The 15,078-nt window shown below is 34.1% G+C and overlaps 1 protein-coding gene across 4 annotated transcripts in view; it reads right to left on the bottom strand.

The window, feature by feature from the left end:
- Positions 1-15,078, bottom strand: part of ABCD2 (ATP binding cassette subfamily D member 2) — a 75,676-nt gene that overhangs the window by 33,872 nt on the left and 26,726 nt on the right. For all 4 annotated transcript variants that reach the window (XM_003825724.4, XM_034936023.3, XM_034936024.3 and 1 more), the window contains exon 7: positions 5,999-6,144. In XM_003825724.4, coding sequence (XP_003825772.1) covers positions 5,999-6,144 — 146 coding nt within the window. The remainder of the gene's footprint in view (positions 1-5,998; positions 6,145-15,078) is intronic.

Genomic DNA, 15,078 nt, shown 5'->3' with positions numbered 1-15,078 from the left:
CCTAGGTTCGAGCTATTTACCCTCCTCAGCCTTCCAAAGTGCTGGGACTACAGGTGTGAGCTGCCGGATGGGGCCAGCTACTAATTCTTGTGACATCTTGAGATGTCAGAACTGGGATTTATATTCAGGTCTATCTGATGCTTTTATAGTTTTTCCATGCATGCCATCTCTTAAAACATCTTAACTGTTGACTTTCTGTTTAATATTTATTCGAAAAACAAGCATTCTATTTTTCTTACAAATAGAGTAGGTCTTGTATATTAATATGAAAATATGCCCAGAATATCTGTAGATTAAAAATCAAGTTTCAGAATTGTATATATCATCATTGTTTTTCTGTAAATAAACACATACACATATACTTCCAAGAACAGAATTAGATTCATTTCCTAAGTTATTCATTTTTATAAAATTCTAAAATTTTATAATAAGCCTACCTTAATTTTTTAATTAGATTTTTTAAAGATTACTTAAAAATAAAACCATAGTTCCACTGCTGGAGAGTCTGATTTTCAAACAAGAAAATGATGCCAAAACCTAACAGATACTTACAGCAAAATTTCTAAATCCTAAGTGTTCAGGGATTAACTCTCATCTTTGGAAAAAATCCATGTTCTCTGTCATCTTTTTACTTGCTCAGCTGAATTTTTACCATTAAAATTTTGAAATTTTTACCACTAAATTTTGAAATAATCTTGGTCAACAGGAAAGAAAATAGCCCTCATTGCTTTATGTGTACTGTGTATCTGAAAAGTCAAATTATCAAAAATGATTATTTGATTCTTTTGCTGGTGAGAAGAAAAATTTGGACTTGTTTTTGAAATCCAAAAGTTTAGAGGCTTTGATGAAATAACATATATTAATTGTTAAACATAAAATGCATCTTTATGTTTCTTACCATCTTCTTCCTTTAAAATTACCACTACAAAGTACATTGCATTAAAAAATGTATAAAAGCATAAAAAAGAAACAAAACAATGGTTGCCTGATGGGGATAGGTGCAACTGGATGGAAGGAAACAGGAATTGGAAGAATTTTTTAGAGTACATTTAAAAATGCCCTTTCATTTATGAATTATGTGAAAGTGTTACTCCAAAAATTAAATAAGCAAAGACATACAATAAAGATAATACAATATATGAAAAATTATCAATAAAAAATATCTGGAGTGAAAAGGAGACTTTCCCTATTTCCCAGTGACACCTGAAATCTCACTCTCCAGAGGAAATCACTGTTCATTTTCTTGGGTAAACTTCCAGAAATTGTCATTTTTTAAATAAGAAAATACACATAGGAAATAGACAAATCCTTAAAATTTTATGTTAGGAAAAATAATCTTAAAATACCATCTGATTTAAAGTTCTTGCTTCTAGGGAAAACTGTTGAAATAAAACTTTCCCTGTGATTGAATTTCATAGTATTTATGAAATGTAAGTGATGATTTGAGAAATAGACTTGGATTACTATGCAGTGGAGAAATATTCTGGGCTTAACTTTTTTTTTTTTCCCTGCCCCCTGAAAACATGGCACAAGAGAAAAGTATTTGGGTCAAAGGACACTTTAACTTTTACATATTTTAATAAATCACGTTCTTTGTTCTACTAAACCCAAAGGTTTTTGTAGGCAGGCAATATTGCATGATCACGGAACACATAAATCAAAACTCTGAGTCATAATGTTGCCTCTGACCCTGATTTAGTGAGACAAAGTCAGCAAAGAAGAGAATGATTTTCCTGCTTCCTAGAGATGTATACTCTTCTTTAGTTTGTGTCCATTTGTTAACCCTTTTATGCTTTCCTGTTTTGTAACCTAGTTGATGGAATGGAATGTAGTTTTTAATTCCATTTTTATTATACCAACCAAAGGATTAGCTAGTCTAAATAGAACTTCAGTAGGCTTCTTTCAAATTAAATAATGCACTTGCAAATTTAAGTGTTTTCCTGCCTTGCTTAAATATTTCAGGTTTAAGAATTAAGCAAGTAAAACAGGTTTCCTTGAAGTTTTTTTTTTTTATGTGCAAGGATATAATAGTTTTTATTATTGTTTAAAAAGCTAGGAGTTACCATAGTATAGTGGCATACCCTCGCATAGAACACTGACTTTCAAGTCAGAACTGCGCTTGAATCCCTGTCCCACAACTTGCCATGGGACTCTGAGTAAGTTACTAAATTTCTGAAATTAATCTTTAAGATGAAGATAGTAAAACCTACATCATTGGACTATTATGGATATTAAATAAGATGATATATGTAAATTCCACATAGTAAGCACTCAATAGCCCATAACAATTACGATTACATTTTTAAGTTTGGAAAATTCTTGGAAAGAGTTCTAGACCTTCCTGATGACTTCCAAAAGAATAGAATATTTCATGTTTATTCTAAATTTCTATTTGGATCATTAGATTTCAAACGTCCTCAAAATAACTTGCCCAAGATAAACATGTAGCATTTATTCTACCACAGCCTTCTGAAACTCCAAGGAGTTGACCACATGAAACAAAAAATCAATCTGCTTTCCATATATAGTAGGAATTACAAATACCAAAAATTAAAAGTATTTTTCTTGCCTGCCTTATTTGTTTATTGTAAGGATCAAATGAAATAATGTATGTGATATTGTTATATAAAACTTCAAGCATTATCACACAAAGACAAAGTATAGTATCAATATTACAACTACTAATATTACCATTAGCTACTAATTTTTTTTTTTTTTTTTTTTAGACAGGGTCTCACTCTTGTTGCCTAGGCTGGAGTGCAGTGATGCAATCACAGCTCACTCCAACCTTGACTTTGCGGGCTCAGGTGATTCTCCCACCTCAGCCTCCCAAATAGCCGAGACTACATGGGTGTGCCACCATTCCCGGATAATTTTTGTATGTTTTGTAGAGAAGTGGTTTCACCATGTTGCCCAGGCTGGTTTCAACCTCCTAGGTTCAAGCTATTTACCCTCCTCGGCCTCCCAAAGTGCTGGGATTACAGGTGTGAGCTGCCGGACGGGGCCAGCTACTAATTCTTGTGTACTCATATGCCACTGTGCTAATGTTTTACATACAGTCTTATTTAATCTTGACAAAAAACTTATAAGGTAGATATTTATCCTCATTTTACAGTTGAAGATACAGAGAACAGGGCTAATCAAGATTTAATTCCAGAACTCTGAGTTAAAAGTCCATATTCTCAATCACTGTACTACTTACTCTACTTCTAATAATGTAAGTGGGCTGTAAAATAGAACATAAAATACATTTAAAATTAAACTTGGTGTCTCATTTGTTATTTCAGTCATTTTTCTAAACTATCAAATTATATGAATTATTGAATTATTTGAAAGTGTGAATATAATTTTTTGTTTTATTTTATTTTATTTTTTAACTTTCAGGCTTGGGGGCACATGTGAAGGTTTCTTATATAGGTAAACACGTTTCATGGGGATTTGTTGTACATATTATTTCATCATCCAGGTATTAAGCCCAGTACCCAATAATTTTCTTTTCTGCTCCTCTCCCTCCTCCCACCCTCCAATCCTCAAGTAGACCTGAGTCTCTGTTGTTTTCTTCTTTGTGCTTGTAAGTTCTTATCATTTAGCCCTACTTAAAAGTGAGAACATGCAGTAAGTATATGGTATTCTGTTCCTGCATTAGTTTGCTAAGGATGATTGCCTCCAGCTCCATTCATGTTCCCACAAAATATATGATCTCATTCTTTTTTTCTAGCTGCATAATATTCCATGGTGGACCTCTACCACACTTTCTTTATCTAATCTGTCATTGATGGGCATTTACATTGATTCCATGTTTTTGCTATTGTGAATAGTGCTGTGATGAACATTTGTGTGCATGTGTCTTTGTGGTAGATGATTTTATATTCCTCTGAGTATAAACCCAGTAATGAGATTGTTGGGTGAAATGGTAGTTCTGTTTTTAGCTCTTTGAGGAATTGCCACACTGTGGTTGAACTGATTTACACTCCCACCAACAGTGTATAAGTGTTCTCTTTTTCCCACAACCTTCTCAACATCTGTTATTTTTTGACTTTTTATTAATAGTCATTTTGACTGGTGTGAGATGGTACCTCATTGTGGTTTTGATGTGCATTTCTCTAGTGATCAGTGATACTGAGCTTTTTTCATATGCTTGTTGGCTGCATGTATGTCTTCTTTTGAGAAGTGTCTGTTCATGTCCTTTTCCCACTTTGTAATGGCGTTGTTTGTTTTTCCCTTGTAAATTTGTTTAAGTACCTTATAGATGCTAGATATTAGACCTTTGTCAGATGCATAATTTGCAAATATTTTCTCCCATTGTGTAGGTTGTCTGTTTACTCTGTTGATAGATTCTTTTGCTGTGCAGAAGCTCTTAAATTTAATTAGATCTCCCTTGTCAATTTTTGCTTTCATTGTGATTGCTTTTGGTATCTTTGTCATGAAGTCTTTGTCTGTTTCCATGTCCAGGATAGTTTTGCCTAGGTTGTCTTCCAGGGTTTTTATAGTTTGGGGTTTTACATTTAAGTCTCTAATCCATCTTGTGTTGATTTTTGTATATGGTATAAAGATGGGGTCCAGCTTCAGTCTTCTGCATATGGCCAGCCAGTTATCACAGCACCATTTATTGAACAGGGAGTCTTTTCCCCATTGCTTGTTTTTGTCAGCTTTGTTGAAGATTAGATGGTTGTAGATGTGCGGCCTTATTTCTGTGCTCTCCATTCTGTTTCATTGGTCTCTGTGCCTGTTTTTGTAACAGCACTATGCTGTTTTGGTTACTGTAGACTTGTAGTATAGTTTGAAGTGGGGCAGCATGATGCCTCCAGCTTTGTTCCTTTTGCTTAGGATTACCTTGGCTATTCAGGCTCTTTCTTGGTTCCAAACAAATTTTAAAATAGTTTTTTTCCTAGTTCTGTGAAGAATGTCATTGGTAGTTTGATAGGAATAGCATTGAATATGTAAATTGCTTTGGGCAACATAGCCATTTTAATGATATTGATTCTTCCTATCCATGAACATGGGATGGTTTTCCATTTGTGTCTTCTCTGATTTCTTTGAGCAGTGTTTTGTAATTCCCATTGTAGAGATCTTTCACCTTCCTGGTTAGCTGTATTCCTAGGTATTTCATTCTTTTTGTGGCAATTGTGAAGGGGATTGCCTTCCTGATTCGGCTGTTCGCTTGGTTGTTGTTGGTGTATAGCAACATTAGTGATTTTTGTATGTTGATTTTGTATACTGCAACTTTGCTGAAGTTGTTTATCAGCTGAAGGAGCTTTGAGCTGAGACTATGGGGTTTTCTAGATATAGAATCATGTGTCTGCAAGCAGGGATAGTTTGACTTCCTCTCTTCCTATGTGAGTGCCCTTTATTTCTTTCTCTTGCCTGGCTTATCTAGTTAAAGTGTGATTATTATTATTAAATTATTTGAAAGTATCACTAAACACAGAAAGTATTATTAGACAATAATTCTATTTTAAGCTTATATGTACAAATGTTATTTATACTCTTTCAAAAATGTTTTATGCTGAAAAACCACAATACAGAAGTTTCTAACTTTAATTACCTGTGTGCTGCTTGAGAGCAAAAAAAGATACTGGTCAGATTGTGGGTCTGAAAACAAAAAAAGAAATTCTGTGGTATCTACTTCTCAAATTATTTAATTTAATGTGAGCTGAGAGCTTGTAAGGCAAATATTTCTGTCATAGACTTTACATACATCTAGACTGACAATGGCCTCAGGGACTTTGTACATTCGAATATAAAAGAAGAAAACTGTTTCTAAATGTTAGCTGCACTGACATGGAGACTTAATAAAAACTTAGTGTGTTGCATTAAACACAACACAAGCAGAAAAAGAAATGTAAATAATGGAACAGCAATAAAACTCCATCTTTACACTTATGTGCTTATTTCCGATTATAGCATACATTCAAATTAAACCACAGACTAAATATATACCCAAGCTTACTTTTTAAAAGTGAAGTTAAATGCATTAAAAAAGAATGATAGACTTTACCTCCTTCTCTTTGAACTATGTGATAGAGATGGACATTGTGTAGGATACGTTCCAGATCTTGGTCTGTATAACCTTTATCATGCATATCATCCACTGAATCAGGGTAAATGACTTGATCCCGAAGACTTCCAAGAGACATATATGGCCTGTAAAACACCAAGCACACAAGAATCCTAGTGGAAAGTCATGATAACTTACTCAGTGTGACATCTTGGTAGTCTGAAAACATCAGTGAAGACTTTAAACACTACATTTCCAGGATGATATTTGTTACCTGGCGATGAGTACTTCTCCCTCAGGCACTGCTAAACAATACCGTTATGTTTACATAAAAACTTACTGACACATGGACACAAGAAAAGCTTCTCCAAGAAATCATCTGACATTTTCTTTTTCTAAAAAATTCTATTTTATTTTATATTTTGTAGAGACAGGGTCTTGATATGTTTTCCCAGGCTAGTCTCAAACACCTGCCTCAAGTGATTCCTCCTAACTTGGCCTCCCAAAGCACTGGGATTACAGTTGTGAGCCATAGAACCCAGCCACATTTAACATTTTCAGCAGGGAAATACTGTATATACTTTGTTTCACTGTATTTGATAAAGATTGCTTCTGTAATTCATCTATAATTATTTGGGTGACATATTATACAATTTGAGTTTCGACCCAGCAATGTGAACAAACAAAACAAAAAAATTTAATTCATAGTAAGAAAAACACAAATTAAAATTACATTGAGTTTCTTACAAATCAGATTGGCAAAAATTCAACAACTTGGTAACTCACTCCACTGGCAGGCCTACGGGAAAAGGAATGTTCTCACACTACAGTGAAAATGCAGAATGGTACAACTCTTACAGAGGGGATTTGGCAAACTGACAGAGCATTTGCCCTTTGACCTCCTTCTGGGAATTCACTCTGAAAATATACTTCTAAAAATACAAAAAAAGATGCATGAGGTTATTCATTACAGCTTATTTGTAATAGCAAAATACTGAAATACAACATAAATACCCATACAAAGAAGACAGACAGAATAAACTATAGTACATCCACTACGCAGCTGTAATAAAAGGATGAGGAAGACCTCTATAAACTGATATAGAGTGATTTCCATGATATATTGTTAAGTTGAAAAGCAAAACGCAAAAGTAGACTTACAGCAGGGTTTCTCAACAACGGCACTTTGGCTTATTGAACCAGATAATTCTTTGTTGTCGAGGGCTACCCTGTGTACAGTAGGATGTTTAGCATTATGCCTGATGTCTACCCACTAGATGTCAGCAGCACTCCTTCCTGTAGTAAACAAAAATAATTGTCTCCAGATAATGCCAAATGTCCCTGGGGGACAAAATCTTCCCGGTTGAGAACCACTTCTATGAAAAAAGAAAGCAAAATGAAATATAGACATACCCATTTATATTTAAAAAAGGAAACACAGGAAGAGTAAACCTGAAACTAGTGAAGTTGGTTAGCTACAGGAGGTGGGAGGAACAAGGTGGAATGGATAGGCAGGAAAAGGCCTAAGTATCCTTTCTATTAATAAAGTTTTTACTTTTGGAATCCCTCAAAGTGTTACTATTCAATAAATAAATAAAATTAAACCAACAAGAACGAAGGAAGAAACCTTAAAATTGAATACAAATAGAAACAATTTAACTGAACAGTATGTCCAAAGGATAAAGTAACCACACAGCGAAGGGGACGGAGGTGGGGATGAATTAATCCATGTAATTTTTGAACTTGGCTATATAATTTCAGTCAAAGACAGAAAGAATCAGGCGGAAATTTTAAACTTTACTTGCAAGTTTATTTTTGCTAATGATATAGGGGTAGCAATTCTGAAACTATTTTATGTATATTGTAGGATTGGTTATGTAAGTAAATGGTTTGGTAATGTTAGGAGCAAGGGTTCTCACTGTGGAAGAAGAAAGATACAAACATGCTGTGTGGGAAGGCAAGAGAAAAACTAATTTTAATTTGAGTATCAGTATGAATTTATGTTTTTTAATAAAAAAATTTCTAGCCCTATCTACATCTGGAACAGTCTAGTATTATCCTTTGAGAAGCACACAGCATCATTTCAGTAATGCAATAAATTCAATTGTGGACCCAAAAAGATCTATCTTAATCCAGACCCCCCTGTATCTGTAAATGAAACCTTATTTAGGAACAGAGTCTTTGCAGATTTAATTAAGGTTCTTGAGACGAGATCATCCTGGATTAATCAGATGAGTCCTAAATCCAATAAATGCTCTTATCAAATGAGAAGAAACACAGGAAAGAAAAGAAAGCCACGTGAAGAAGGAGACAGAGATGGGAGTTATTGCCGCCACAAACGAAGGAATGCTTGGCACCACCAGAAGCTGGAAAAGAGGCAGGAAATAATTCTCCCCAAGAGCCTTCAGAGGGGGTGGATTGCCAATACTTTGACTTCAGGTGTTCAGGAATGCGAGAAAATAAATTTCTGTTGTTCAAACCGCCAAGTGTTTGGTAATTTGTAGTCCTTAGAAACTAATACAAGTAGTATTTCTGTAAAAAGTTTATAACCTGAATCACATCACGGAGAAACTATCAGACAAACCCAAATTGAGGTGTTCTCTTAAAAAAAAAAAAAAGCAATAGTCTTGCATTCTTTAAAAATATCAATGTCATATAAAATAAAGAAATGCTGAGAAACTCTTTCGAATAAAAGAAACTATAATAAATAGACATGGCAACTAAGTGCAGTGCATGACAATGGATTGGGAAAAACAAGTTGCTCTATAAAGTACAGTGTTATGACAATTGCTGAAATTTAAATATGGACTGTATTTTAGATACTAATATATAAATGTCAGATTTCCTGAATTTGATAAGTATACTGTAGTTACCTAAGAGAATATCCCTGTTCTTTGAAAATATACCCTAAATTAATTAGGGGTAAAAATGTATGATTACTGCAACTTGATTAAAAAATACAAGCTGTATATTGTGTGTGTATGCCTGGAGAGAGAAAGAAAGAGAAGGAGAGGTTTTCAAATACAAAATGTGTTTTGTGGATGAATTATCTACCTATTTTCCCATGGTACACAAGCCATTAGGTTGAAGGATAGACAGCACAAGCTTATTTTATAATATATTTAATTATTATTTGAATTCAAAATGTTTATATTTTACTTGTACATGTGTATGTTCATATAAGAAGACTTTGCAATGAAATTATTACAAATATAAGGAATCTTTGGTCTGGGTTTTTTTTTTTTTTTCTTGAGACGGAGTCTCGCTCTGTCGCCCAGGCTGGAGTGCAGTGGCGCCATCTCGGCTCACTGCAAGCTCCGCCTCCTGGGTTCACACCATTCTCCTGCCTCAGCCTCCCGAGTAGCTGGGACTACAGGCGCCCGCCACCACGCCTGGCTAATTTTTTGTATTTTTAGTAGAGACGGGGTTTCACCATGTTAGCCAGGATGGCCTTGAACCTCGTGATCCTCCCACCTCGGCCTTCCAAAGTACTGGGATTACAGGTGTGAGCCACCGCGCCCGTCCTGGTCATGTTTTTAAATTGAGATATGGTTCACATATCATAAAATTCACCCTTTTAAAGCACACAATTCAGTGGTTTTTAGTGTATTCGCAAGGTTATGTGAACATCACGACTAATTCCAGATCATTTTCTTCACTCCAGAAAAAAATCTCATACCCAATAGCAGGCATTTCCTATTCCTCCTTCCTCTCAACCCCTGGAAACAATTAATCTACTTTCTGTCTCCATGGATTTGCCTGTTGTGGACATCTCAAACATATGGAACCATACAGTGTGCGGTCCTTTGTGATTGCCTTCTTTCCATTAGTATAATGTTTTCAGGTTCATCCATGCTGTAGCATGTAACAGTTCCTTTTTTTGGCTGAATAATATTTCACTGTAGGCCATATTTGATTAATCCACTCATGGGTTGATGGATATTTTAGTTGTTTTCACTTTTTTGTGTTATGAATAATGGATATATGCCAAAGAATGAAAATACTGAAGCATATAATTTTTAGAGAAATTGCCAGACTGTTTTTCTGAAGTGGCTATACCATTTCTGGTTACATTTCTTGTATCATATCTCTCTCTAAGGTTTTCCCTCCTGCCCTGTTCTTTATTTTTCCCTCTCCAGTCTAACTATATTAAAAAAAATAGGATACATAATTATTTGTTTGTGTAGATTGTCGTAAGCACTCATACAATATGACATTATCTTAAATTAATATCAAATAATAGTAGCATAAAATAGAAATTAGTCATCAGAGCCAATGAGCAGTTTTAATTAGATACTCTGAGACTACTCAGAAGAAGAAATAACATAGAATCTCAGGAGAGAGTTCTTTTACTGCTTTCCAAGGTGACATCAGCTCCAATTTAATATAAATCGGAAGCACAGATGTTCTCCCCCCGTAGCATAAAACCCCTATGTAATTAGGTCCAAAGAGTAGCCATGACACAATACACAACTGAGACCACAGTGATAAAAATACATCAGTGCATTAATTTCACAAGTGTTTCTACAGGATTCTACCAGAAAACTTGATTAATTGGCAATATTTGATGATGAAATTTGGTTTTATATCTATATTTCAGAAAAGGCAGGCACTATAAAATCATGATTGTGATAAATGGTTTTGGAGAAATGATTCTGGGGAATCATTGTAATATCATTCAAATTCCAAGCTAGAGGTACCTCATTTATAAAATAACTTATTTTAATGATTTCATTTGTTATGAGTACTAAATGAAGCAGTGGGTTTTTATGAAGCTAAGTGAAGCAATGTACTCAGATCACTTATTATAGTACAGACACATGGTAGGCACTCAATAAATGACATTATGAAGACAAAGAAGTCCATTTCTACTTATGCTTATGTTCTCTACTTAAGCAAAAATGTAACATCTTAAAAAAGAATGAATAAAAAAGATTTCTATTTAGCCAGACAAGAGACTGGTGGTTTTTATTCCATAGTAAATTTTTATTGTCTTGACATGATTAAGAATTAAGTACCTAGATACGTAGATTTTAGATTATATTCTGTTAAGTACTCATGAGAATACCTCGTTCACCTAGAAGCATTTAAAAAAAATACTTGGAACACCATGTATTAATAGTTTACTGGAGCAATTTATGGGGCCTCGAAAATATCAAAATGTCCCAGGATGCCAAGTGTTTTCTTTGTAACAGGAATTTGGAGAAGCAAAACTGTGTAATTTCTTCAAAAGTCTAGTTTAATACTATTTTTAATTTCCTTAGGCCTTTTGAAATCAGACAATTTTCTTTAATGAACAGATATGGACATTTTTCTCATAAGGGATTTTAATTATAAGGCAAAGCAAAATAATTAAATTATGGTTTTGCAATGCTTAATTTCTTATTGAATTTATAAAAGCCTAATAATATCTTAAATATATACTCCTGTAATTAAAAAAATCAAACCAAAACAAAAAAAAAAGAAAAAAAATTTAGCTACCTTTTAAAAAAATTTAATCAGGACAAGATTTCAATAAAATACCAAGTCATAATATGATGCTAAAAGAACTGCAAATGTGCCCACCTTATTTGCTATCTGAGTATCTGAGCTTTTTTTTTTTTTGAGCTAGAGTCTTGCTCTGTTGCCCAGGCTGGAGTGCAGTGGCTCAATCTCGGTGGCTCACTGCAAGCTCCGCCTCCCGGGTTCTTGCCGTTCTCTTGTCAGCCTCTAAAGTAGCTAGGACTACAGGCGCCTGTCCCCACGCCTGGCTATTTTTTTGTATTTTTAGTAGAGACGGGGTTTTACCGTGTTAGCCAGGATGGTCTTGATCTCCTGACCTCGTATTCCGCCCACCTTGGCCTCCCAAAGTGCTGGGATTACAGGCGTGAGCCACCACACCCAGCCCTATCTGAGCTATTGTTATTTAAATGATGTAACGAAGTATAAAAATTGCTCACTTTGAAAACTGATGTGAATGAGAATGTTGATGAATATATATAAAAGTATTCATAAGCTTATATATTTATTGAGGACTAATCAACTATTGTTTTATTGAAGTTCAATTTTTTGTCAATTATTGTTTTATGATCATGTGAAATGGTAAAAATAATACATTCTACATATGTTTGATGTACATAGCAACTAACGCCGCTTAGGTTTTTATTAAAATAATGATTTAAAAATATTATTATAATGTTAAAGCCACCACTGAATTCTCTGGAAAGACTGTGTCAAGAAAATTCGGGATGACATTTACTCAATTTGAAAGCACAAGGAAACGGAGGACCCTATAGCCAATGTTTATATAATTAATTTGCATGTGATTCTCTTTCCAGCTCAAAGGTCTGGAATTTAACATTTTGAGTCAGTTCAAGTTTCTGTAGTCCTACCAAAGTTATATATACATAATAGATAAGCACTCAAAGTACCCTTTACTAAACTTTCCTTTCTAGATATATAGACCTATTCAGATAATCTTCTAAATATTTCAGGTAGATCAATTAACATGTTAGAATGTTACTGGCTCACTTGCTCTGGCTCATTATAAAGGAGATCATGCAACATATCTAACATAAGCAACAAAAGAAATGGTCAGATTGCTCCTCATTAGTAGCTATCAAAAAAGAAATATTAACTAGTTTTAATTTACTTTCTATAAGTAAAACCCAGAATCATCTCTATATGTTATGGAAAAGATAGCAAAATAAATCCATAGGTGTCACAGATCATTTAACAAATAATCCTTATTTAAACAATTACAATAATTATAATAATTGTTTTTTCTTAGGAATCTACAATTCTTTCAAATGTATATATAGTTAAAATTCAATTATAATAGTAAAATTATTTGAGATAAAATTCATTCCCCATGATTATGGCTTTTTATAGTTTTGTTACTAATGTCTCAAGGTGCTTTTATACTTTGCATTATATTCCCACTTTTCTGCATTAACATCTAAGTAATCTGACAGTGATTTTTTTTTTTTTGGTAAAATGTACTGATGTTTGTTAGAGTTACTTTTTTATTATTCTCTAAGACAAAGCTAGAAAGAATGGGAAAGCATTGAGAAGTGTTAGCTGTATCTATGTGCTTGGAGCTTCTGAATGACACAAAATTCTAAATATTTCCTAAATTGAGAGCAAAAAACCAATTCAAATCCAGAGGAGAAAAAAAAGTGTAACATGAAAGGCCTATATGCAGAGAAAACAAATTTTTTAAATAATCATATAAAATTTAATTGGAACAATATTGATAAAAATTTTGCAGCAATGTTAACTGTATTTAAGGCATGAGATGTGTTAAGTTTAAGAATAATGTACCACTAAGTACTGCTGTGTTGTCGTAGCAATAAGAAGTTAACAATCTGAAAGGCATAAAATTTAACCATCAATAATTCATATAACTATACATGCTGGAACCAATCATTGCATCAGGGTTTTTCATGCATAGAAAGAACTAGATTTGAGTCATTTATAGTATTCTTAAAAAATGTGTGATAATAAGAAGAAATATTCAAGTGAAAATAGATATTTACTATTACTGAAATTATATCTTTTGGATAAGATATTTCTAGATTCCAAAACAGAGATGAGAATAGCCTCTTAAGAGCAGGGATGAGGTTTATTTCCAAGTAATAAAAATAATATTAGGCCAGGTGCAGTGGCTCTCGTCTGTAATCCTCGTAATTTGGGAGGCCAAGCTGGGTGAATCACCTGAGGTCAGAAGTTTGAGACCAGCCTGCTCAACATGGTGAAACCCCATCTCTACTAAAAATGCAAAAATTAGCCAGGTGTGGTGGCACACACCTGTAATCCCAGCTACTTGGGAGGCTGAGGCACAAGAATCTCTTGAACCCTGGAGACAGAGGTTGCAGTGAGCCAAGATTGTGTCACTGCACTCCAGCCTGGGCAATAGAGTGAGACACTGTCTCGATAAGTAAATAAATAAATATATTATTAGTGGAAGAATTAAAGTATTGCTAAGCTGTTAAAAATGCAAATTTCTCTAAAAGTCAACTTTAAGAGTATGTATCATTATATCAGATTACCATTTAAATTGCTGATATTTGACCTATAAAAATTGCAGTTCCATATGGTTTAATGTAATAGTACTCATAAAATGAGAAAAACTTTTGAGTGAGAGGGGAGTTTTTTTCATTATTACTTTTATAAATGAGCCCTTAGAAAAGTTAAAGATTTTAAAAAGTATCTTTAGCATTCTTCCAAGCCATAGAAAGCTATAGAAAATTGTGTTTACATTTATAGATCTCTTTAAAAGAGATTTAAAAAAACTGAACTGTACCAACTACTACACAGGAGGAACTAAAATGTACAACTTCTATTTCTGTCAACTGACTGCCCAAAGGTATTTATACAAAGATTACTTGGCTGTAAGTCTAACAGTCAGAAAGCAAGGAATAGAAGTCAATTTGCTACAGCAATGCTACTAAGCCTTCCTTGTGGTTAAAATAATTTTCTAAAAAAGGACAGATATTTATCCCCATCATAAAGAGAATTTTGCAACATACCTACTGCAAGCAGCAAAATAAATAGATTGCTCATAATTAGTGTAAGGTACCAGATTGACTTGGCAGTAGAAACCAAATCTGTGGAGATGTTCATTCATTCAGTCAATCACTTATCAGATATTTATTGCACAATTACAATATATTTACTAGGATCCTACCAGTGCTGTACAGAGACATGTGGTTGCCTTTTCTAGCTTTTAATCTATAAAAGTTTGTTCAACAGTGACTCAACAAGGGCAAAGTCTGTTCCAGTACAACCCCTACTCCCAAAGCCAGATTTCTTTGCTTTGAGGGCAGCAGGACAATAGATATGTAACCTACATACGCATTGGCACAGTCCATAGGTATAGAGTTCTGTGAGGAGCTCTGGATTAAGCCACATCACATTCCTCCTTTATTCCAGTGGCTTTTATAGACCCATATTCCACTCGGGCAGTGGCCTGCTAGTCTGCCTCTTTCTTAAATAAACACACTCCTTGTCCTCAAGAGGTGCACTCTGTTTGCCTTTTGGCAGCTAGATATTCATTAAGAATCGACAGGTCCAAAAGCTAGAGACCTATAGGAAAATTG

The sequence above is a fragment of the Pan paniscus genome, chromosome 10, assembly GCF_029289425.2.
Source record: "Pan paniscus chromosome 10, NHGRI_mPanPan1-v2.0_pri, whole genome shotgun sequence".
NCBI lineage: Eukaryota > Metazoa > Chordata > Mammalia > Primates > Hominidae > Pan > Pan paniscus.
The sequence above is the reverse complement of the archived record's forward strand: the minus strand, read 5'-3'. Positions and strand labels throughout refer to the sequence as shown.